The following is a 26,423-nucleotide window of genomic DNA, read 5'->3' as shown; positions in this document are numbered from 1 at the left end:
TTTCCCCATAGCCAGGCAAGCCTCATTGCAATAATTCTTCTGCCTGTACTGTAAGAACTTTCTTTTCAACTTACTTCTGAAAAACAGAATAAGGTAATGCTAGCCCTAAGCTTTCATTCTGACTTGGTGTTTGTAGCAACCACTGTGTGTGAGCCAGTAAAGTACAGACATTGTTGCTACCTTCTTTACAGACTGAAGAACCTCTTTTAGGACAATGTGGCTAAATCAATGCTTTCTTCTCAGTCCACTGTGAGTGACACTCAGGATCACTGGTGGATCTTTGAATCCTGAGTATTTAATAAAACATAGACTCTGGACTTTTTCCCATCCGCAGCACAACCCACAACCCACATGAAGGAAAATGTTTCTTTGACCTTCCAGTTTCTAGAGGAATTACTGTTCCCTGCGCTGGTTTTCATGACCATAGAACAAGAGGAAACTACTCTTAAGGTTCTTTTCCTATTTGCATATCAACATGTCTTTAAGCTTTGAACCTTTTGTGTCATGGTTTAAGCACAAAGTTTCCACAACTCATATTTGCAACACGTAATACAATTGTGTTAACTGATGCTTTGCCTTAAGGAATGTTAGGTATTGCCTTGGGGTTTTTGGAAGGTATATGGCATGACAGAACTGGCCCCTAGCATGGTGTATACTAGTCTAAGATGAAATGAATAAGCTAAATACCTCGGAAGCATAAATTTCACATCCATGTTAAATATGAACATGCTCAATATTATACTGGGGGAATGACTTCAAGGTGGAAGTTTTCTTACAAGCATTTATTTTCCTCCAAATTTATTGTGTCTTTGTAATGCTGTGAGAAGTCTTCATGCCCCTTGTCCCAAGTGTTGTGCAAAGAGCCAGCTCTCAACCACAGACTAATCTTCATCTCTTCAATGTCTTGTATGTTGATTTAGTTTCATATGTTAAGTATTTATATTAGTTTTCCTCAGGGATTTATACATCAATATATATATATATTCCTACACAGATATATACAAGCTTTTTATCCTCATCTTACCACTTGACAATACAACTTTAAGTATGTTTTACACAGCTGTTCCTTGGTCAAGCTCATTTGCAAGAGCAAGTCGGTTTCTGAAGAAATCTTGTTTGGTGGGTGAAGGATCCATTGAGGGATTCTCATTAGTTTTTTCCCTGTATTCTGATCCACTGGACCTAAAATCTCAGCACACAGATAAAGTACAGGTTGATTTGGTTTTAATTGTTTTCAAATATTTTATCTAACCAAATTGTTTGCATTTGTAAAACAGTTGCCTCCTAGATCCGGAATAATTTTTACTTCCCTTGAATTTCATGACTCTGGACATGTGTAACTAATAGTTGCCGTGCACATAAAGAGTTTTCCTTTCCTTTCTTTATGGGGACACTTATGACAATTGTGTATGACAGTGTAAGAAATCATGTAATAGCATTGTCAATGGGGGAGAAAGGATTAGAAAATTCAATAAATCCTATTTTCAATTCAATCAAGGAACTACTACACAAATTAAGAAGGCCCTTAGATTTTAAGGGATAGAATTCATTGCTCTCAACCAAGGTTATCAAGGGCCTTTACTTAATCTGGGCATTACATTACAAACTCTTGCTTTTGCTTGTTTTCATTTTTAAATGAAAAATTTATTGAAGCCAACCACACATATATGCTACATTTGGCAGAATGCAGAAATCAGTACAGTAATCAGATTAAGGAGATTCTATTATCTCAACCACCACATAGGAGACCAAGCCCAATCAAGAAACAACTCAAAACAGTCCAATTGAGTCCCCAGTCGAGGGTGTATTCTTCCTTTCTCTTGGTTAAGCCAGTTGGGTAATCCATTCCAGCTCTGCACCTTCTCCAGTTTGTTCATGTCAGAAGTCCCTAGAGGGAGGAGGCTTTCTGGAAATAACCTCTGATAAGCTAGGCTGGGGCCCTTTGGCTAGCTTCAGCTCTGAGCTAGAATGGGTAAAAACTAGCCCAGTGACTAAGAAGCAATATCAAAAGACCTCATGCAAGGTGTATGACAGTGACGTTAGACATGAAGTTCTTTGTCCAAAGCTCCTACACAACTGAGCAAGTTCTCCATATGCCGAGGCAGAGTCAGGCACGCTTCCACTATCCACAAAAGAAGGATACATTCTTTCACTATCGTAGATACACTGTGCATGTCCTCACTGTTGCTATTAGATAAGTTAATTATGACTCTATCATTTACTGAAATCATTGGGCAGAATACAAACATTCCTTTACCTTATTTAAGGAAAGAATCTAGATCCACGCAAAGACTAAAATTCTGATGTCTAGAAACCTGATGATTGATAGGATCTTTTATTTTTAACTCTGACCCTGTTATTTGGTTTCACAGATGAAGGCCTTAGCTGTCTACCACACTTCCTCCATCGGGTCAGTAAGGAGCCCTTTTCCACTATATCCCAGTACGTAGAGGAAGAAATTTCTCTCCTCAACCCCAGTACATCTGGGTGTTCATTAAGTAAGATGATGGCTGGCTGGGCTGAAAGTCTCTTTCCTTTTCAGAAGCCGCCTGCAATTCTCCCCTGAAACCACCTCCTCAGGCCCCACCCTAAAGCTCCAGGCTTTCTCTCAGAACTCCCCGCTACCTCCAGTTCAAATCATCCCTGGTTGGTGCACTTGTGCCCCAACTATTAGGAAGATAGATTTTTGACCATGTCATTCTTTCCCCGTATCTTCTGTTATCCAGAAGACTAAGAATGCCTAAAGCATTGCAGGGCGAAGGGGCAGGAAGATTTGAATCTGGCTACTGTTTCTTCTAAATTGTTTCCCCACATGATAGTTTCTCATCAGAAAACATTTGTCAAAACTTAATATCTTTGCCTTCCATTTCCCCTCTTAGCTTCATCTGATCTCTCCAAAACCCACCATGTCACACTTTGATGGTTCCAACATGCAACTGTTTCATGTTTACCTGGAAATGGGAAAGCTCTGATGTCACCACCAGCCCCAAGGACCACAGAAATCTTCACCAGTTGAGTTCCCATTTCTGAAACAAATGCCAAAATCGCCCTGTCTAGTTTCCAAAGTCCACAAACTCAGCTTAGTATTTTTCTTTTTTAACTGCTCTTCTCACAAACCACCTTTCTGTCTGCAGGTGTGTGAATGGCTCCTCATTTCTTGATATTAACTAACAATTAACTAAATGGTCGGAGAAGGCAATGGCACCCCACTCCAGTACTCTTGCCTGGAAAATCCCATGGACGGAGGAGCCGGGTAGGCTGCAGTCCATGCTAAGGGTCAGACATGACTGAGCGACTTCCCTTTCACTTTTCACTTTCATGCATTGGAGAAGGAAATGGCAACGCACTCCAGTGTTCTTGCCTGGAGAATCCCAGGGACGGGGGAGCCTGGTGAGCTGCCATCTATGGGGTTGCACAGAGTCGGACACGACTGAAGTGACTTAGCAGCAACTAAATGATGACTTGCTAATCATTTTCAAGATCTAGTATTCTATTGTAGCCATGACTAGAAGCTAATTTTCACCCTTTTAAATATATTTTTAGCTGATTTCTTTCTAATGCTTACATGGTATATGAATACCTCAACTTTTGGACCCTTGTGAATGTGTGGTTGTCAGGTTCTAGAGTAATGCATACCTAAATTACTGAAAAATAACCTGTGGAGTCTAGGTGAAAAGCTAGTGGATTTGCTTTTTATCCCCTTTCTCTATAATATAGAAATGGCTTTTGAGTCACTGGGGCCATTCTGGCTGACTGCAAAGGAACACACATAAGAGCCAGGCAGGCAAACACTTGCTGGGCAAGATTAGGATGGCTGCCAGTACATTCTGACACAGCCATCTAAATGTTTGATGGGAGGGGAACACACCTGTCCTAACTTTCCTTCCACTCAACTGACAGAGACAAAAAAAAATCACAAGTTGGGTAGGTCATGCAAGTATCAATTAGCTACAATAAGCCATAAAGTTTATTTGGAGCTGGGGAAAACAGGAGGGCTGGAATCAGTGGTGCAGGAGCCTCTGACCTAAGAAGGGTTGCTTTTCTGACTGGAAAGACTGTCTGCCTTGCAAACTTCAGGAACATGCAGATGGAGAAGAAAGGGAGCAGCGGAGCACCCATCCTGTCGGCCACGTCAGCTGGTCCTGACAATCAACAGGGCGACAAAAGCGCACTCATCTGATGTAGATTTGTTAAGGGGTTACTATGTTCTAGGCACTAAACCTTGTAGCTGGGTCACTCTTACATCTGGATCTTAAGCTTCTGCTGATAGAACCTGGAACACCGAAGACCCTTAACTTAGTGATTGATCTCAAATGACCCTCTGAGTAACATCCATAATCAGGTTTAAGTAAACGTTTTCTCTTCAGCCATCTCCTTCCATTTTCAACTTATACTGGGAATTAAAATGGGAAATGAGAGAGAATCCCAAAGTGGGTAAGAACGGAGGAAGAACTTGAGACAGGCTCCGAGGCAGAGAAGAACATGAGGGTGCAGTTATCAATGGATTCTTTAATAGTTGTGCTTTCTATGACATGGTCTGCTCCACAGTCCAGGCTGGGCAGCTGGCAAAGGCAGGACATCATAAAAGCGGACTCACTTGACTCTCAGTCATATGGGGCTCTGTGGAAGCACTCTCTCTGCAGTGTGTGATTAAAGAAAGAAGAGATTTCCGTGGGACTGGTAGAGGGAGGGTGCTGACTGGGAAAAGAGACCCTCTGAGGCATGTAAATTACAAAGTGCTAAAGAGGAAGAAACGGGTGAGGAAGTAGAATTAATCATTTGGATGCCATATGCTTTGTCTTCCACTCCCACGAGAGTTGAGGATAAAAAGAGCATGTACATCCCTGCCCCTAAGCTGTCTTACAGAACCCTTTTCCGCTATGCACACCCCCAACCACGACTATGTATTGGCCTAAGTGTAAGATTCACACATAGGGATGAAGTAGCATCGGTCTCAGACTTCAGGACAGTCTAGATTTAAGTTTTTGAAAGCTTCCAGGTCAATGCTTGTACAATGGGATGGTCTACCTTCCATCCTGCTCAAAGGCAGGGGGACAAGGATTCAGTCCAGCATCAACCTATCACATGAGGTCTGTTCTGTTCCTGGCTTCTAAGAATCCTCATTTAAAATTTTTTAAATCACTTAACGTTTTCCAACTTTAAGATATGTCGTCTTTATTTTGACCAATTCTGGGCAGCTCTCAAGGACATGTGACCTGGTATCTACCCAGGACGAATGTGCCTGAGATAGAAACGGTCAGAGCATCATCCTCTCCCCCAGATATCTTGGGCATTTTTCATGACTTTTTTTTATGATGTCAACTTGACTCTCCCTTTTGAATCCTTGTGGGTATGAGCATTCGGCCCTCCCAGCCTCAGAGGGAAGAGAACCCTTTCTCAGGTTTTCTGTTGCATCTGGCTCCATGCCTAGCTTCATCCCGAAGCAGCATTCTGGGTGTGTGGGGCCACCAGCCAAACAAGCCCCTATGGATACAAAAAGTGTGTCAGTGTAGACAGGAACGAGCCTCCAGAGGGCTGCGGGGAGGCAGGCAGTGAGCCCCGGGCGTGACACAGGCAGCTGTTCTGGCTCTGATCCGTTTTGGACCTCTGAGGCCAGCCTCTAGCCTGACTTCAGTACCCAGGATGAACCATGTCTTGAAGTCACAGGGCTTGCTGCCAGCCTGACCTCCTAACACATGGGAGGAGGATGGGCAGAGTGTCTCTTTCTGGTTCCTCCCTGTACCTGTACATATGCCTGGCTTCAGTCTGCGAGTTCCTACATAACAGCTGGGACCAACCAAGTCACTCACGTTTCCTAGACAAGCATCTCACACAGCACATGTGTATGACAAAGAATGCTAAATTCATGAGAAGAGTCAAGTGTTCTCGTCTGAGTTGAGAGCCGCTGACCTTTCATAGGGGCCCCCCCTATGCTGGGGCCTCCCTGCCCTTTGATTCTACTTTAGCAAAATGGAACAAACTTTCCAAGGTTCTTGGATGAAAATACTCAGGAGAAGCTACTCAAGCTGCTTCTTTACCCCAAGCCAAGTCTCCAGAGGGCCTACCACAGCACCCCAGATACAAGGCGACAAGCAAGTATCACACAGCAGCACTCACAGTCCTACACAAGATGTAATAAGCCAGGAAAGCTGACCAGAGGGAGCAACAACTATATGGCACCAACGTTACTTCCATCCGTATAACACTTCAGATTTTAAATACGAAGGCAGTGCCACAAGTGGTGGCGGCAATTGGATTGAGGCAGGAGGGACTTGTCTATGATAAAAGTAGGAGAGGACTAAGGGGATCCATTGGACCCTCCAGAAAGGATCTCCCAAATCTGCCAGAGGGCTGAAAGTTATTATCCAACATGAAAATTTGGAGAGTCCACAGCAAGTCCTTGGCACTGAACCAAGGGCTACGGGAAGCTATAGAAAGATAAAATCTGGCCTACTATGTGGTCATTAAAATGACGGGTCCCAGGCCACACTGATTTCTTGATTCAAGCATTAAAAAGATGTGATCTCCCAGACTGATCTACAACAAAGGCAAATCTCAAGCAAATCTCAAGCTAGAAAGCACTCGGGTGGCAGTGATCTCTGTACCCACTGTGGGTGTCCCTTTCACAGCCTCCCTGACCAGGGTCATCCAAATACTCCTTAGGAGAATCCACTGCCTCATGGGGCAGCCAGCCCCAGTTCCAGGCAGCTGCGTTTTCAGAAAGTTCCTCTCTTATCCACTGTTCCTGGTCCTGGAACGGGAATGTGCAAAGGAACCAGTGACAGATCCATGACTGGGTGCTTTCCAACAGGCAGCACACAGTCATTATAAATGGCAAAAAGTGGTTTACAAATAAGTGAAAATAAAAGGCTCAAGCAGTGGTCTTAGGAGTCTGCAGTTCTTAGCAGGATTCAGAAGCCTGCATTCCAAAGTCAGGCTGGAGAACTGTCTCCAGGTCTCTCCACTGTCACACTTGACAGGAGGTGCTGGGTCAGGAAAGATCTAAATCTATGGCCCTAGAAACGGATTCAATTCTCAGCTCATTACCTCCAAATCAAGGGGCTCCAGCAGTTATGCACACCGGGGCTACTCTAGCAAAACTGAATGGGCTAGAATAGGAACAGGGCTATCTCTGCAGGACTGCTGCTCCCCCTTGCCTCTTCTTGCAGTAACAATGGGTGGGACCAACTATCAGAGAGACCTGCTACTCTCAGTACTACCCTCCCTCTAGGAGAGGAATTAGACAAACCGACCACAAAAGTCCTCAGTTCAGGCCTGCCCCAATTCTTCCATCAAGACCACTATCTAAATTGGGAGAAAGTGATTTCCCTGTGTTTCCTCACACAGGAACTCCAAACTATGAAGTCAGCAACAGTGCCTGTAACTTTTCCATCCACTAAAATAGGAGCACTTGCTGTTTAAGGCTCACTGTGAGAACCTCCTCTAACAAAGGAAACAAAGCACCAGGCAACAACTCTAAGAGGGAGACAACAGGCCTGAGGACGGTAGAGAAAGAGACAGCAGTCTCCCCGGCGGATGATGGCTGGACTGGAGGTCGCCGCACTGCCAAACGCTAACACTCAGTGCTTTCGTCTTACGTTCCATGCTGGCATTTGGCCAGTGCCTCCCAGTCTGTGAAACAGTGCTTGTAAGTGCTGACCAAAATGACAGGTGGGTGATACCACACAGCAAGGGCTGAGAATCTTAGAAGGACCACAGGAAAGAAATGCCTTGCTTTTGCGTCCTACGGAGTACGGAGACTCCATTAAAGTGAATTTTTAAGTAGGACCCAAGCCAAATCCATTCAATCATTTCTTCTAGGGAAAACACAGGCAGATATCCCCCAGATATGCACTAGTAACCAGGATAACTATAGGTCCCTACAGGCAGAAGAGCTGCGATGCCTGAGAAAACCTTCCACAGGTTCTGATGGTGCACTCATTACACCCAACCCCACTCCTCGCGCCCATGGGGACTTCCCAGGAGACCTCCTCTGCCCACTCCTCCCAGGACACAGGACTTTGGGAACAAGGAGGCAGGGCTAAAAGACAGAGGCGGCAGAGGACAGAGCCGAGTGTGCTTTTACTCTAGGAGATCACAATGAGAAACATTTTCACCTGGCAGGAATTGTGGCTACTGGGTACAGGCACTGAGCTTGAAGCAGTTGTGTAAAACCAGGCTACTTGTTACTGTTAAAACCTCAAGACTTAGCCCACAGGGAAATGAGTTACAATGCTGTCTTGTCTAAGGGCTACTCACTTCTTTTTAAAGAGCTTGCGGAAGGAGCTGCGAAAGCCCCCTTTCTGGTCTTGCCTGGGGTTTTGATCGCTGAAAGATGTTTGCTCGCTTTCTCTTTCTTCCTTTGGACAGAATCTGGTGGCATCTTCTAAATGCATCTCCTGAAAACACAAAAGAGGGGTGTATTTTTACTCTTTTCCAAAGTTAACATTGATCCTGACTATGGGACAATTTTTTTAACCTCTCACTTTCCTCTCCCACCCCAAAAGACTAATGACGGGCACCTATTCCAACTAAAGCAAACCTGGGCTAATTAAGAAACTTAGATCTAGGGATTCTTTGGGATTCTACTAAGATTCATAACTAAATAATGGAGATCAACATTTTGATGGCTGAGTGTAGCATTTTTGAAAGTGTGGTCCTAGGGCTACAGGATCAACTGGGGCTTTCATTTAAACGTAGGCTCCTGAGCCCTAAGCCAGACTATCTGAATCAGAATCTCTGAAATTAGGCCTAGCCAATCTTTTTGCACACAGATTAGGAAAACAGCAGTTTAAGGTATGTTCTTGCCCACCTGCACTTAATGTTTATATGAATCACCTTGGAATCTTGCTAAAATGCAGATTTTGATTCAGCTGGTCACAGGTGGAGCCCAAATTCTGCATCTATAACAAGCTCCCAGGTAAAGCATTTACTACTCGTGCAAAGACCATATCTTAAGAAGTGGGCTTTTTAGGGACTTTTTAGGAAGTAAATCTACTAATAGTTGAAGGAAAATCTTTCTGTGGAATCATGATATTGATAAGATCTTGCATTTGTGTAGCATTTCACACTTTACAAAGCATATTCACAAACTTTATCTTATTTGGCCTTATCCTCACAACAACCCTGTGAGGTAGGTAAAGTATGGATTGTCATATTTCATAGATGAGAAAACTGGAGGCAGAGAAGCCAAATGAATTGTCCAGAAGCACACAGCTATTTGGCAGCAGAGTCAGGATTAGAACACAGATCTCCTGACTCCCAGTCAGGTGCTCTTGCCACTAAAGCATATTGTCTTCTTTTTTGACTCTAAGAGACAGAACACTAAAGACTAGGGTTTGGCTGGCTCTGAGGGCAAGGATCTTGCCTGGAGAATCCCATGGACAGAGGAAACTGGTGGGCTACAGTCCATGGGGTCGCGAAGAGTCGGACACTATTGAGCGACTTCACTTTCATTTTTCACTTTCATGCACTGGAGAAGGAAATGGCAACCCACTCTAGTGTTCTTGCCTGGAGAATCCCAGGGACAGGGGAGCCTGGTGGGCTGCTGTCTATGGGGTCACACAGAGTTGGCCACAACTGAAGCGACTTAGCAGCAGCAGCAGCAGAGGGCAAGGATGGCAGATATCCAGTACATCTGAGGAGATGGAACCCTAGGAGCTTTGCACACCTCATCAGGAAAGAGCCGTTATCTTTACAGATGGGGCTTTTGAAGGGCTCATCTTTTGCAGCTAAAACCCCATCTCACTCTGATTAATGGTTTTTGCCTGGTAAAACCATTTGTTGAGCTCCCAATTTTTCACACATTAACTAGGGGAAAAAAGACATTTGTATGAGGATATGAAATAAAAGCATTCTTTGCAGCTTATACTATAGGAGTTAAAAGATTTGTATGTATATCTCTGCCCATTCCAAGTCACTCTGAGTTGGCACTATTATTTTCTACTTCCCTTGTTAATGAACTTTAATATATATATATATATTTCATTTTTGCATCCACTTTTTTTTTTTTTTTTTTTTTGGCCATACTGTGCAACATGTGAGATCCAGTTTCCTGACCAGGGATCAAACTCATCAAACTCATGCTGTCACCACCCTTCCCCTGCATTGGAAGCACGGAGTCTCAACTACGACTGCCAGGCAAGTCCCTATACTTTTAAACTTTGACACATGCCTAACTTTGATTTATCTAAGAAATTTTACCTAATAGAACTGTATAAAGTTCAGAGTTGAAAATCAGAGGCAGAAGGAAATCTAAGAATCCCGGGCCCTTCAGCAACCTTAGCTGGGCACACTAAGGTATTTCTGCCTTTCAGGAGCCAGACACAGACTTTGATTTCTGGAGTCCAGATGGGCTGGAAGCTCCAAGGTTCTTCATGTTCCTCTGGCCTAATGTTCACCACTCCCACCTAGGGAAGTATTCAAAAGAAGACTCACTCCTGCTTTTTTTTTTTTTTTAAGGCCCATGAGCTTTCTTTTTTATATTTTCCTACACCATTCTTCACTTGGCCAATAGCTAAGCAGCTTTTAAAATTGAATTCAGACGTTCAAACTATCTAAGACTTCTCTGAGGGTTTAAATAGAGACCCTCCCATGTGCTCCCATGGTTTATTATAATTCTGTTTATGTGACTCCTTCAGGGCTAAGCAGAGACTGGATGTCATTTATTTCTGAACCCTCAATGTTTAGCACAGAGCCTGGGGTGAGGCAGGCGGTTAGGGTCTGCTGAAAAATGAATGAAGGGAGTCAGTGATCTTCAATCTCTTCCCACTCCTTTAGAAATAGGAACAGGTGGAACGCAGGGCCCTCACACCTGTAGAAAATCGTTTTCTCCTGGAGGCAAAGGATCCCTAGTGCTGGATGTAAGGGACACTTAGTGAAGGACAGTCCTGGACTGTCACTTTCAAGGTGTTTCAATCAATACAGTGCTGCCCTATAAATCCTAACCCTGCTTCTAAAATGTTAAACAGGAAGAATGGGGGCACAGCTCAGAGCCACTCTGTTACTCTCTACTTAATCAGAAACTGCCTTTGTTCCAATCACTTGTGGAGACATTGTTTATTCAGGAACTATTAGTCCTTTCACGAATATGTATTTAAACACTTCTTTAAATGTCCCAAGGCTTGCAGAAGTCAAGATCAAACATCAAAATACTAAACATCCATATAGAGGCCAAAGAAGGTGTTTGTGAGTCAATGCTTTCTGGACAGTTTAGTGCTGTCTTCGTCCAACTGGAGTCTGCAAAGTACCATGACATCCTTTTCCAGGCAAAAGGAAAGCAAGTGGAAATGAACTTTTTTCGAGTCCTCAGGAAGAGAGGGCAACTTGCCTCCTCCCTAGCTATAAAGAAGGGTGCAGGTCAGGAAGTTCAGTGCTAGCATCTAGGGTTCGATATTTTGAACAATAAGGGGTGCGTTTAATAGGCAAAGAAGACACAGCGCCTAGGACTTCTGTGAAGTGTTTTGCATATGAACTGCATCTGGGAGGTGCCACAGCTTAAGCAGGAAAGCAGAGAACACCTGTAACTCTTTTAACTTGGTGGTGGTGGGCGGGGGGTGTTTTAAGCAGGTCTAAGAGGAGTCCTAGTCTTTCTGTCATCATACACATACATAGGTATGGCATGCTCCTGCGTCCTGGCCCTGAAAAATGAGAGCTAACACTTTCCTCCGAGGACCACTGACGGACAAGCCTGTAAGTAACACGGGCTCTCAGCATCTTCTGCTGCCCCCGCCTGGCCAGTCTGCGTTCCCCTCCACGCTAGGTGAGCCCAGGCTGCACCCCTGAAGATCTAGGCCCGGGGTTGCCAGCGCTGTGGGTTTGGGGTTGGTTTTACTTTACCCTCCTTACTTCCAAATAGGTCTGCTTTTCGCTTTGGGACCTCTGTTGGGGAAAGAAGGTCCGGGGCGCGCCGCGAGCGGAGGCGGCTGGGCCGTGCGCCTGCGCGGCGCGCTCGGCCTTGAGCGGCGCGCGGCCGCCGCTGCTGCTGCGCGTGCTGTAGAGGCGCGGGGCCACGCCCTCGGGCGGCGGCGCGCGCGGGAACTCCTTGAGCGAGCGGCTCAGCGGCTTGGCTTTGTGCGCCTGCGCGGCTGCTTCCAGCTTGTAGGCGCCGCTGCTGCCCGCCGGCGACGTGGCGCTCTTGGGCAGCGGCTGCAGCGGGTGCTCGGGCCGCTCGGCCTCCATGGCGAAGCTGACGGGCCGCAGGAAGCAGATGTCCAGGCTGGACTCGGAAGAGGCGGGCGAGCAGTTCTCGAAGAGGGCCGGAGCCTGGAAGGGCTCCTCGTCGTAGGGTGCGGGCAGCGCGAAGATCTCGCCGCCATACTCAAACTCCTCGTAGGCCGCGGGCACGTAGCTGCGGGCGTCGGGCAGGAGCTCAGCCGGGGCGCGCAGGGAGCGCTCCACGTTGCCCAGCGGCTCCGCCGGCGACGGCTCGAAGTCCATCTCCGGGATGGCCTGCAGGGGCCCGGCGAGCGCCTTCACGTCCTGCTCGGCGGCACAGAACTGCGCCGGCGCCAGGAGGCTCTCTGGCCTCTCGTGCTTTCTGCCCTCCATCTCCCAGTCACTGGGCTTCCCGGGCTGCATGCTCTCCATCAAGCTTTGCTGCTGTTGGCTTTTCTTCACTGGGGGCATCAAATGTCTTTAAAGGGGAGACAATACAAAAGAAGTGTGCTTACGGTGTATTAGTGCGCGCCTGTCCCCGAGCAGCGCGAGGCTGGGAACCACACAGTGCCTACCAGATACCGCTTAGACGCAAACTGTCTGCTCCCTCTTCTCCGGCCCTCCCAGGCGCCTCTGTGTGTTACCTACCAAGCGCCACAGGCTTGTCAAATTAAGGAGCCCCCAGGAGCCCTGGTCCCCCAAGTGGGAGAGTGAGAATAACCGTTTGTGAAGAGGATCCCGGAAGTACCCGTCTGAGCCCAGAGGCACTGTGTAGAGATGGCTGGTAGGCCAAGGATGCTCAGCGCTGACCCTCTCCACCATGTGTCAAGGCCCCAAGGCACATCTTTTTCTCTCTTCTCTCCCTTTTTTGTCCTAGCAGAGTCATAGAAGATCATGGAAACAACTTTTGTTCAACTCAAGGATCTTCCTGCTTAAGAACGATTCCCAGGTGAAGTAAACAGTAAAAAAAAATCTGGATGAAGTAAAAAGACATCTGGATGATGGTATGCGGGGTTCACTGTACATTTTGCTTTTGTATGTATATGGTATTTTCATAATAAAAAAACTAAAAAATTCCCTGTGGCTAGAAAGCATGCTATATAAGTCGTCTCAAACTTCCATCCCCAAGAACATTACCAAAATGAAAAGTCTGTCTCTCTGAATATGCCCGATTTCATGGAGAGTTATTTTGTTTTGTTTTGTCGTGGATAAAGAATAATTCACACTGGATGCTTGGATAGCATACGCATCAGATTGGATGTGACTTGCCAGTTTGGCTGGAATTTAATTGCCAGACAGATGAGAGTGGACTACTGCACACTGACCCAAACTAGTTATTGTGTTAGTTTATTTATTCATATTAAATTTTGCCACAAAAAAGTGCATAAAGAATGCAGAAGTAAACTGTAACACTATTTTGTCTGATGGTCTTAAGATAAAAATTAGGTGTCACATTTACAAAGGTGAAAATATAGTAATATGGATGTTGACTTGAATTTCTTTTAACTTGGAAGACGGATTTCTTTTCTGGTTATTTTCCCAACAGAGTGCCATGGCAGCCATGTTCTTCCTCTGGGTGTAACCTCTAGGGATTTCATTTTTGGGCAGTATAAGTCTTTAAAGAAGATAGTTTTATCATTGTCTTAAGAACTGAAGTGAAAAAAAAGCTGAAGTGATCCACAAAAAAATTCCATCTCCTGTCTCTCTCCCCTCCCAGGAAAGGTATTTTTTTCTGTGTGGTATACTCTCCCTACAGATATTCTAGGATTTTCTCTATAGTAGGAAAATCATCCTGGACTTTATGTATAGAAAGATTAATGTCTCAGATTTTCAGAATGATTGTGAAATTTCACCATCCTGACCACATTTGCACTTCCGTCTCTCACTGATGTGCTATGCTGTGCTAAGCCGCTTCAGTTGTATCCAACTCTTTGCAACCACATGGACTGTAGCCTACCAGGCTCCTCTGTCCATGGGATTGTCCAGGCAAAAGTACTGGTGTGGGTTGCCATTTCCTTCTCCACCATCTCTTACTGCTAAGTGTTCTCAGTTTAAGACATGAAGGCAAAAAGCAAACAGGATTTGAGTTATTGATCAGTTGCTCCTTCCATGATTGTAATTTGCATTCTAAAAACTAGATTAAAAATTGAAATAAGCTCAACTGCTTCTCACATCATTATAATATTAGAAAAGTAGCTTTTTGCATGATTTCTAATTTTTCCTTAATAAAATCCAAAGCAGAAATTATAGTCTAAGGAATTTAGTTTGGGGAGAATTGTCTATATTTGGTAAAGTGGGGATTTGAAATTTTGAGTTTTGGTTTCCCTGATCCTTCCAGAAGTCCTAGTTTCAGAGGTGGCCCAAGTCCACTTATCCTTCAGAGGTAAAATGATTTCCAGATATGTGGCCTAATCCTTACTCTAAAGATCATCAAGAAGTTTGCTAAATGAAAAAACCAGTTTAGTGTTTGACAAGGTTGTGTGCAGAGACTTTAACAATGATCACATCCATTCACAACCCGGAACAGCTTTCAGAGAAGCTAAAGAACAGAGGTCATGAAGTCTATTTCTGAAGAAGCTTCACAGAGAATTGGGAGATGCTAATCAACATTCTGCATCATCTCAGACCAATGTCTCATCCTCAGAGCCCAGACTTCCTCTGATCCCTGACTGGGATAGCTTTTTTCCCCCACTGTATCTCTTGGAGACATTAAAGCCCCACTCTTCTGAGAGCTGTAAAATGCCTTCCTGTCATCTTATGGCACTCCCTTCCACTCTGTCATCATCCAAACCCTGAGAGACTCATGCTGTAGGTGGGGGATGGTTACGTGTGGTAACCTTGTTGGGAGTAACCTCCAGCCTCTAGGCCTGCTCCTTAACATAAGTGCCTTCCTCTGGGATCCAGACATTGGGTCAGCTGTTTGCCTGCCACATATAGACCTGATAGGAGAGGGAGGAAGGAGCCCTGTAAGTCATACTCCTAATCCAAGCTGGTTTGCTAACCCACACAGACTGGCCTGCTACCCTATACAGACCACCTGGGACACAAGGGCATTGTCATTAATCTTTCCACAGCAACAGGTGCTTACGTGACAGCAGGTCCAGAACTGGGAGCAGAAGGGTAGGGTTGCAGCATCTCTTCTGAGTGGATCCCACTGTCACGGACAGCCTCGGGGCCTGCAGTGGGAGAAGCGTCTTGCCCGGCGTTTGCACACTGGGAAGCCAGCCCTTTGTACAGCTTCGCCATGGATGACCTAAGAGAATGGAGGTAATAATTCTCAGTGGAAAATCAACTCTCTGAATATATAGATTATACCAAGAAAAGCAGCATTTCTCAGTTGAATCTCAGCTGTGAGGTTCTCGCTCTCCCCAGGCTCTCTACAAACGAGGTTGCTGATATATTAGAGTGCAAGCTGATTGCTGGTTGGGAGTGGGGATGCTGATCAATTGGCTGAACTGAGTTTGGGGGTAGGGGGAGTACGGGGAGATGTCATCCATTAGAGGAGCCCTGACTTGGGGGATAGCATCTTCTTCTAATGTGAAACACCCATAGAAATGATTCTGTTTTCCTCATTGGATTGGGATGAGTTGGAAAAAATCCAGGTTATTAGGAAGCTTTGTTATGAGTTGCTTCTGTTCCCTTTGAAGACCAGATTTTCCTTAGTCCTCCCTATTTCTTCTTGGTGTGAAATCTGTTCAACCACCACCTTTTCCTTTATTTGTTTCATTTTTATCCATAGCACTTGAGACCATCTATCTTATTTATTACCTGGCTATCCAGGTCTAAAAAGTAAGCTCCGTGTGGCAGAAATTTTTGACTGTTTCGTTCTTTGCAGTGTATTCAGTTTGCAGAACAGTACTTGGTATACCATAGGTGCTCAATAAATACTTCTGGAGTTAATGAAAGAAATCAGATTTGGGCCTTTAAACTGCAATTTTAAACCAGGCAAGTTTAGCGAAATAACTATTTTTGAGGTGGTTAGCAACATGAGATAATAGAAGGTCCCCATAAACATTACAGCAAACTTGCTTATTTTTCTAAAGGAATTTCCACCAGCTAGTAAGTACCTCCCTCCTGTAGCCAGCCTGGCCACCTCTCTTCCATTCCCTTCTCTCTTCTCTTCTGCCTCCACCACTGCATTTCAGCTACTTTACATACAATGTGGTTACTTGCAACAGACACTCACATTGACCATGTATATCCCTGTTCTCAGAAACCTTTGGTCAACCCTCTGAACTTCACCATCAGAACCTTACTTCTTGAGCTTTTTCCGTTTCTGAATAAGCAAATCCTCATTGCACTGAAAAAGCAGGGTGTAGTGTGAGATAAATACTCGCAGGCGCTGAACACACACCAGAAGTAGATAATAGTCAGGGTGTTCCTGCTCTGTGAACTTCAGGACATTCTGGATGGAAGAAAAAAGGAAGCAGCATTGCAGAGTTAGAATGAAAAGTTGTTTTATCTCTTCTGTACCTTGCCTTGATATGCTGTGAGAGTTTGGTAGCCACTTACTCAAAATACCAATGGCCAATTTAATTACAAACTGAAAAGTCAAACTTGTTCCCTTTGTCCATCGCACCTCAGAAAAATAACAGTCATTTTTGCTCCTGTTTGAGTTGAATTTGAACATGTGAAAAATTAGAAGGATCTACTAATTAGATCTCTGAAGTAATGGAGCCATTCTAACAATTATTGTCTCTAACCAATGGTGGGAATGTCAGGCATCAGGGCTGGAAGTAGGGGGACATTATGATCAAGCCTGGCCTAGCACCCCCTCCCATTACAATGCCTGCTGTGCTGTAGTGGAACATGCATGCTGGTTGGGTTTGGGAAAGCTAACAGTTACTGAAGAACTATACAAAATGATCTTCATGACCCAGATAATCACAATGGTATGATTACTCACCTAGAGCCAGACATCCTGGAATGTGAAGTCAAGTGGGGCTTAGGAAGCATCACTACGAAAAAAGCTAGTGGAGGTGATGGAATTCCAGTTGAGCTATTTCAAATCCTAAAAGAGGATGCTGTGAAAGTCCTGCACTCAATATGCCAGCAAATTGGGAAAACTCAGCAGTGGCCGCAGGACTGGAAAAGGTCAGTTTTCATTCCAATCCCAAAGAAAGGCAATGCCAAAGAATGCTCAGACTACCACACAATTGCGCTCATCTCACATGCTAGTAAACTAATGCCCAAAGTTCTCTAAGCCAGGGTTCAACAGTACATGAACTGTGAACTTCCAGATGTTCAAGCTGGTTTTAGAAAAGGCAGAGGAACCAGAGATCAAATTGCTAACATCCGCTGGATCATCAAAAAAGCAAGAGAGTTCCAGAAAAACATCTATTTCTGTTTTATTGACTATGCCAAAGCCTTTGACTGTGTGGATCACAATAAACTGTGGAAAATTCTTCAGGAGATGGGAATACCAGACCACCTGATCTGCCTCTTGAGAAATCTGTATGCAGGTCAGGAAGCAACAGTTAGAACTGGACATGGAACAACAGACTGGTTCCAAATAGGAAAAGGAGTGTGTCAAAGCTGTATATTGTCACCCTGCTTATTTAACTTCTATGCAGAGTACATCATGAGAAACGCTGGACTGGAAGAAACACAAGCTGGAATCAAGATTGCCGGGAGAAATATCAACCTCAGATATGCAGATGACACCACCCTTATGGCAGAAAGTGAGGAACTAAAAAGCCTCTTGATGAAAGTGACAGTGAAGAGTGAAAAATTTGGCTTAAAGTTCAACATTCAGAAAACTAAGGTCATGGCATCTGGTCCCATCACTTTATTGGAAAAGATGGGGAAACAGTGACAGACTTTACTTTGGGGGGCTCCAAAATCACTGCAGATGGTGACTGCAGCCATGAAATAAAAAGATGTTTACTCCTTAGAAGAAACGTTATGACCAACTTAGACAGCATATTAAAAAGCAGAGACATTACTTTGCCAGCAAAGGTCCGTCTAGTCAACTCTATGGTTTTTCCAGTAGTCATGTGTGGATTTGAGAGTTGGACTATAAAGATGAGCACCAAAGAACTGATGCCTTTGAACTGTGGTGTTGGAAAAGACTCTTGAGAGTCTCTTGGACTGCAAGGAGATCCAACCAGTCCATCCTAAAGGAGATTAATCCTTAGTGTTCATTGGAAGGACTAATGCTGAAGCTGAAACTCCAATACGTTGGCCACCAGATGCAAATAACTGACTCTTTTGAAAAGACCCTGATGCCGGGAAAGATTGAAGGCAGGAGGAGAAGGGGACAAGAGAGGATGAGATGGTTGGATGGCATCACCGACTCAGTGGACATGAGTTTGAGTAAACTCTGGAAGTTGGTGATGGACAGGGAGGCCTGGTGTGCTGCAGTCCATAGGGTCACAAAGAGCTGGACACGACTGAGCGAATTTGGAAAACTCAGCAGTGGCCACAGGACCGGAAAAGATCAGTTTTCATTCCAATTCCAAAGAAAGGCAATGCCAAAGAATGCTCAAACTACCACACAATTGCACTCATCTCACATGCTAGTAAAGTAATGCTCAAAATTCTCCAAGCCAGGCTTCAGCAATACGTGAACTGTGAACTCCCTGATGTTCAAGCTGGCAGAGGAACCAGAGATCAAATGGCCAACATCCGCTGGATCATGGAAAAAGCAAGAGAGTTCCAGAAAAACATCTATTTCTGCTTTATTGACTATGCCAAAGCCTTTGACTGTGTGGATCACAATAAACTGTGGAAAATTCTGAAAGAGATGGGAATACTAGACCATCTAACCTGCCTCTTGAGAAACCTGTATGCACGTCAGGAAGCAACAGTTAGAACTGGACATGGAACAACAGACTGGTTCCAAATAGGAAAAGGAGTGTGTCAAGGCTGTATATTGTCACCCTGCCTATTTAACTTCTATGCAGTGTACATCATGAGAAATGCTGGGCTGGAGGAAACACAAGCTGGAATCAAGATTGCCGGGAGAAATATCAATAACCTCAGATATGCAGATGACACCACCCTTATGGCAGAAAGTGAAGAGGAGCTAAAAAACCTCTTGATGAAAGTGAAAGAGGAGAGTGAAAAAGTTGGCTTAAAGCTCAACATTCAGAAAATGAAGATCATGGCATCTGGTCCCATCACTTCATGGCAAATAGATGGGGAAACAGTGGAAACAGTGTCAGACTTTATTTTTTCGGGCTCCAAAATCACTGCAGATGGTGACTGCAGCCATGAAATTAAAAGACGCTTACTCCTTGGAAGAAAAGTTATGACCAACCTAGATAGTATATTCAAAAGCAGAGACATTACTTTGCCAACTAAGGTCCGTCTAGTCAAGGCTATGGTTTTTCCTGTGGTCATGTATGGATATGAGAGTTGGATTGTGAAGAAGGTGAGCACCGAAGAATTGATGCTTTTGAACTGTGGTCTTGGAGAAGACTCTTGAGAGTCCCTTGGACTGCAGGGAGATCCAACCAGTCCATTCTGAAGGAGATCAACCCTGGGATTTCCTTGGAAGGAATGATGCTAAAGCTGAAGCTCCAGTACTTTGTCCACCTCAGGCAAAGAGTTGACTCATTGGAAAAGACTCTGATGCTGGGAGGGATTGGGGACAGGAGAAGGGGACGACCGAAGATGAGACGGCTGGATGGCATCACGGACTCAATGGACGTGAGTCTAAGTGAACTCCGGGAGATGGTGATGAACAGGGAGGCCTGGCATGCTGCGGTTCATGGGGTTGCAAAGAGTCGGACATGACCGAGCGACTGAACTGAACTGAGCGACTGAACTGAATTGAACTGAACAGTTCCTGAGTGCTTCCCATCGCCAAGCACTAAGTCTTTTACATTATTTTCTCATTTAACATTTACCCCAACCCAGTTAGATAGGTACCATTCTTACCTCCATTTAACAAAGAAGGAAATCAAGGCACAGTGAAGTTAAATAATCTTCACTGGTCACACATCTAGTGAAGATCAAAGCCAGGATTTGAACTCAAGCCAGAAAGTAGAGTCTAGGTTCTTATTTGCTTACTTACACACTGCTTACAGGACCTGGGTTTCAAGCCTATATTTTTTCCACCGAGAAAATATCTTAACTTGGGCAAATTACTTCTTTGTCTCTCCATTATCTAAAGTGTTAATAATGATACAGATTTCATGGGATAGTTGAAGATTAAATTAGATAATTATTATGAAAGAATGGTTTCAAGATATAAAGCCACATACAATTCAAAGTGTTTTTAATAATACTGGGCTACTTCTACCTGGGACAAATTCCAAGCAGTTCTGAGATACTTTCATTGAATTCCTTAGAAAAATCAGTCATCAGTTAAACCAGAACAGGTGGGTAGTGGGAAGAAGAGGGACTGGTAGTGGTGTTGATGAGTCTCTCTCAACTCAACTCCCTCTAAGATGTTATAAGCCTATAGGAAAGTGGTGTGAAGATGTCAGCTCATCAGCTTCTCCATGCTTCTTTCATGACCCAAGACATAAGCAAGGGATGGTAGACCCTTGGACACAAGTCAAAAGAAAGTAGTCAGAATAGCAGGTAAGTGGGGAGCTTGTATAGATATTTCTTAGATACCCAAGGGGTAGGGCTGGGAGTGGAGGTGAATTTAGATGGCTGTGGAACCAAGATGGAAGGAACTGAATAGGTTCCTAGGATCTGGCAGGAGCTGCCCTAGAAATATCCTGGATCAGCATAGGTGTGGATTGCTGGTAAATATAGATAGAATTTCCTTTTTGGCATCATGAGCCAAAAACTTCGGAGAAGGCAATGGCATCCCACTCTAGTACTCTTGCCTGGAAAATCCCATGGACAGAGGAACTTGGTGGGCTGCAGTCCATGGGGTTGCAAAGAGTCGGACACGACTGAGTGACTTCACTTTCACTTTTCACTTTCCTGCATTGGAGAAGGAAATGGCAACCCACTCCAGTGTTCTTGCCTGGAGAATCCCAGGGACGGCAGAGCCTGGTGGGCTGCCGTCTATGGGGTTGCACAGAGTCGGTCACAACTGAAGCTACTTAGCAGCAGCAGCCAAAAACTTTTGAGGATGAGATTTTAGCTCATACCACAAGGTGGAGATAGGGTAATCATAAAAATCTAAATCATTCAAACACTTTCTAGAAATATTAATGATTCCTCAACCCTTTATGGTATCTTTTCATTGGAAGCCCAAAACAACTGTTTAGCATGAAAATCAGCTTGGTGGCTTGACCAGCCATGCCTACCTGTAGATGTATCAGATATTCAGGGATGCGCTGGACTATATGAAAAAACAATGTGTAGATGTCAGACTTAATCTCTTCATCACCCTGAATGAAAGAAAGGTGGAGTCAGTCTTCAGTGTGCCTCCAGTTCTGGCTGCAAACAGGTCAGTTCCACTAGAGTAGCAAGGGTTTACTAGAGCATTTTCTTCATCAAGAGTGTCATGAAACATTGATCTGTCATTGGAGAGGCTACTTATTCAGGGACATGCTCAAGAAGACGCCTCTTTGCTAACAAGGAGTGTGTTATATTCTTCTTTAGAATCTACCCAGTTGTCCAAACCACCCCCTCCTCCTCCCCACCCTCCAACACCATCTTAGCAAAGTGAGCACTCAATAAACTGGATTTGAGTTGACTAAATTTGTTAAGGTTCTTCAGCAAGTAATCTGTACAATGTTTTTACCAACAGGCATTAAAGGTGCTTTGAACCTCATGAGAATGAAGAAGGGAGAAACCAGTTGGCAACAGGAAACATGCTGGACTTTCTTCATGTCTCTTCCCTTCCTTTCTCCTTTCTCAAATATTAGGTCGGTCAAAAAATTCATTTGGGCTTTTCTGTAACATCTTAGGGAAAAACCCCCATGAACTTTTAGGCTGACTCAGTATATGCTGAGTCCAGTACTTTGGCCACCTCATGCGAAGAGTTGACTCATTGGAAAAGACTCTGATGCTGGGAGGGATTGGAGGCAGGAGGAGAAGGGGACGACAGAGGATGAGATGGCTGGATGGCATCACTGACTCGACGGACGTGAGTCTAAGTGAACTCCAGGAGTTGGTGATGGACAAGGAGGCCTGGCGTGCTGCGATTCACGGGGTCAGAAAGAGTTGGACACAACTGAGCAACTGAACTGAATTGAACTGAATATATGGTAGGTGTTATACTGGGTTGAGAACAGTCAGAGGTTGAAGTAGAAAGTTAAGAGAGCCTCTCACCTCTTGTGAAACTTAACTCTTAGCTTTAGAACTTCTGATATAGTTCTTTTCTATTGACCTAAAATAACTAGAATTGCTTTATGTGTATATGTGCTTATTGAGCATCTAATATATCACTGCAGTAGCAATACTTAAAGCAACATGACTAGAGCCATTTTATAATCATGTAAAATGACAGACACACTATGACATGAATTTAATATTCAGATTAATGTGTCTAAGTCTATAAAGCCCAAAACCCATTAAGGTTGCAAACTGCAGCCTGAGGATCTCTGGTTAGAATATTTGTTTACTTCGTCTATTCCAGAGGAATGGAACAGAAGTTCAGTAAGGAAGGGCAAAGACCAAAGCAATGGCACTGATCCTTGAGTGGCTCCTTGAACCCCAGGGAGGAGAGTCAGTGGCTTTGTTCAAGCCATTCCCCAGCATGGAGAACAAGCTCAGAGTGCACGTGCTGTGTTTTCTGGAAAGGTGAGCAACATAATGTAGTCACACATGTAACCAAAGGAGAATGGAAAGATAGTGTTAACTTACCTCCTTCAGAACAACCACATGAACCAAAGAGATGCATTCGGGCAAGTCCCTCAGGTAAGCAACATAATAATCCAAAAAATTATTCTTGAAAACAAACAGAAAAAGTCATGGTAAGAACTTGGAGACAGGAATGATAATAGTTAATATGTATGCTTGTGTGTGCTCAGTTGCTCAGTCATGTTCAGTTCTTTGGGACCCCATGCACTATAGACCACCAGGCTCCTCTGTCCATGGGATTTCCCTGGCAAGAATATTGGAGTGGGTTGCCATTTCCTACATCAGGGGATCTTCCTGTCCCAGGGATCAAACTCACATCTCTTGCGTCTCCTGCCTTGGCAGGCGGACTCATGCATATCTAAAGGAGTACATTGCAGAGATTATTTTAATCATTCATTAGATGTGTTTAGTAACATTTGTTTTGTTTTTTTATTCACCTTTTAAAAAATATTTTTGGTTTTAAGGAAAATAGTCCTATGGACTTGGAAACCAAAACTCAGTATCCCTGCTTTAATGAAAGTGAAATGATAAACCAAAGCAGAAAGAAGGTGCCATGTAAGTTGAAAAAAATATTTTAAGCAGTTAAATGATAAAAATGCAAATTTTGTTTTTTAATTACTCTGCTTCCATCATCTACATCCAAATGAGGAACTTTTTCCAACTCACCTCAGAGGGTCTAGATCTGGAATTCTCGACTTTTTCCACTAATTTCTTATTCACCTACGGAATATCCCCTCAGGAAAACAGTTTTCACCTCTCAAAGTTATTTTCCCATAGGTATAACAATTCTCAGCTCAAGAAAGCCCGTTGAATATAAATGAGTAAAAATTAGTTTAGGGGGATGGCATTACATCCACTCTATACAAATAAATAATTTGTAAACTTGTATTATGAATCATTCATATACAGAGGTCAACTGAAGGTAAAATCTGACTTGCAGACCAATTTCAATTAACCCATGCAATATTTTAAAAATAATATTTCACACAAAATTCTGGACTTTCCACTTCTCTTAAAATACCAGATCTGGCAACTCTAGTCCTTTTTTCCTGCATAATAATTGGATAAAGCTGAGTAGCTATTCCTTATAGAAAAGCATATGTGCTCCACTTAAGCTCACTTCCCAGTAGTATTACCACATTGTATTACATTCAGCTCATTTCTACTTACTAATGTCATCTGCTGGCCCTGTAGGCATTTGAGTTTGCAGCTTGTGACCTAAATCATATTTTTTTTTGAAGAACATTACAGAGATTTAAAAACTTAGCATCCTTTCTCCAAAAAAGTGAAAACAGAAAACATTCTAGACAAATAGCTACCCATCTGCTGCTAAGTCACTTCAGTCGTGTCCGACTCTGTGCGACCCCATAGACGGCAGCCCACCAGGCACCCCCATCCCCGGGATTCTCCAGGCAAGAACACTGGAGTGGGCTGCCATTTCCTTCTCCAATGCATGAAAGTGAAAAGTGAAAGTGAAGTCACTCAGTCATGTCTGACTCTTAGCGACCCCATGGACTGCAGCCTACCAGGCTCCTCCGTCCATGGGATTTTCCAGGCAAGAGTACTGGAGTGGGTTGCCGTTGCCTTCTCCGACACATTTTTTTAAATCTTTAAGAAATGAAATTGTGTGTGAAAGCATATGAAGAAGTGAAGTCACTCAGTCGTGTCTGACTCTTTGTGACCCTGTGGACTGTAGCCTACCAAGCTCCTCTGCCATTTCCTTCTCCAGGGGATCTTCCTGACCCAGGGATCAAACCCAGGTTTCCCGCATTGGAGGCAGACGCTTTAACCTCTGAGCCACTTTATATGTATGGATGGATATATATGTGTACATATATATATATATATATATATATATACACATACACATCATATTCAATGGGGGGCAGTTATAGTTCAGCAGAAAAATGATGAACTGGAAGTTAAAAGACTTGTGTTCTAGCCACAGATCTACAAATATCTAGATAGCTGGGTAATTTCAACCATGATATTTTCTCTGAACTTTATTTCATTATCTGTAGAACAAGGAGGTTAGACTAGATCTCCTCGGACTCTGAAATCCACTGATTCTAGATTCTCCATTAAGAGAAATGGACATGGAAGACACAGATGCGTGTAATTCACGTTTATAAAGGATTAAGAAAAAAAACTTACCTCGTCATTTGTTAACTTAAGGAATAAATCTCCAAGGACTCCTTGGCGTGGCCACTTCAAGACCCTTTCCTGCAGAGCGTGAAGCAAATCCAGGTGCTGCTGGACAATGTACCGTAAAGAGCCAGGGAAGAGGCTTGAAACAGAATAGAGACAGGATCACACAAACCAGGTGTAGAGAAGAAAAGGCTCCTCAAGAACATATGGAACAAGTCCAATTTTCCCAGTCATTCAAAATCCTGTGAGTCACAGGTCTGCCTTTAGTATTCAAAAAAGAGTTTGTCACTGTCAGCCTCACAGCAGGTAACCTCAGACCACAGGAAGACCCCTTTACTGATGACCCCTGTTCAAATGTGTATTGAACTAGTTAAGAGCACTTCACTTGAGTGGCCTTTTCAAAGCAAAATGATACACTCTCATTTAGGAGACAGTAAAATTTTAAGGGAGATCTTTCTCAATGTTTTAAAGTTCTTCCCACTTGATGTGCAAATCATCTACTCCAATTAACGCTGCAGATGGCAGCGCTAAGGTGGCACTTGGTCATTCGTAGCTCCAACTGTACTTAGAGAAGGAGGAGTTTTCATTTCAAGCTGGCAACGGAAAGTTCAGGGGATAAGGGCATAAAAGTGTTAACTTTTCCCCTTTCCTTCAGTTTCTAAGAGGAATCTGGGAATGGATGGAGTCTTGCCAGAGGAGGCTACAGCATAGGTAGTCCCAGTTTTGCTGAGCCCCCCTCCTGCTCTCCCACCCTCTGCCTTCTATCTCAGTGTGTCTCATTTATTTCAGAGGAAATGAAGGAAGGAAGAGAGAAAGAGGAGGCTGGGATGGAGAGGAGAGTCAGAGAATCATGGGAGGAAGGAGAAGGTGGATTGGATGGGGAAGCGGGGTGAGCAGAGGCCTGAAGGAGTGAGGAGGGAAGAAACAGGAGTAGAGCCTTGCTGGACGACAGCAAGGATGTCAGCTCCAGCTTGGTAATTTGGGGGAACTGAAAGTAAGTTCCCCTGTGCTTCCAAGACCACAAGGTTTTCCATGTTAGTTTGGTTGGTTTTCTTGATTCTTTTGTTTTAGGTAAAAAGTAGATTGATTAATATCCTTTGTGAAGAGGTTGCAGGAAAATGAGTCAGGAGAGGATGGTCATGTCCCAGGTCTCAGGCAGGTTCCTGGGACAGACCACCAAGTAAGAGTTCTTGGCTTTATGCAGAAAAGAACTCAAGGGTGAGCCGTAGTAAAGTAAAAGCAGAGAACACATTCCATAGGCAGAATGTGGGTCTGTCTCAAAAGACAGCAGCCAGGACTACAAGTTTAACAGAGAGGAAAGTGTTGGCCTGCTTGTCACTTGCTGAGAGTTTGACTTATTTGGATATTTCCCCAAGGGTCTACCAAGAGTAAATGAGTTGGGG

General features: G+C 44.0%; 1 protein-coding gene across 1 annotated transcript in view; it reads right to left on the bottom strand.

The window, feature by feature from the left end:
* Window positions 415-26,423, bottom strand: part of ARHGEF33 (Rho guanine nucleotide exchange factor 33) — a 78,153-nt gene continuing 52,144 nt past the window's right edge. The window contains exons 11-18 of the mRNA XM_018055147.1: window positions 25,027-25,159; window positions 22,876-22,959; window positions 21,372-21,455; window positions 16,413-16,561; window positions 15,245-15,409; window positions 11,839-12,634; window positions 8,260-8,399; window positions 415-1,182 (exon numbers count right to left, since the gene is read on the bottom strand). Coding sequence (XP_017910636.1) covers window positions 1,053-1,182; window positions 8,260-8,399; window positions 11,839-12,634; window positions 15,245-15,409; window positions 16,413-16,561; window positions 21,372-21,455; window positions 22,876-22,959; window positions 25,027-25,159 — 1,681 coding nt within the window. The 3' untranslated portion in view covers window positions 415-1,052. The remainder of the gene's footprint in view (window positions 1,183-8,259; window positions 8,400-11,838; window positions 12,635-15,244; window positions 15,410-16,412; window positions 16,562-21,371; window positions 21,456-22,875; window positions 22,960-25,026; window positions 25,160-26,423) is intronic.

The sequence above is a fragment of the Capra hircus genome, chromosome 11 (genome assembly GCF_001704415.2).
Source record: "Capra hircus breed San Clemente chromosome 11, ASM170441v1, whole genome shotgun sequence".
NCBI classification, from domain to species: domain Eukaryota; kingdom Metazoa; phylum Chordata; class Mammalia; order Artiodactyla; family Bovidae; genus Capra; species Capra hircus.
This window is presented reverse-complemented; position numbering and strand designations above follow the sequence as displayed.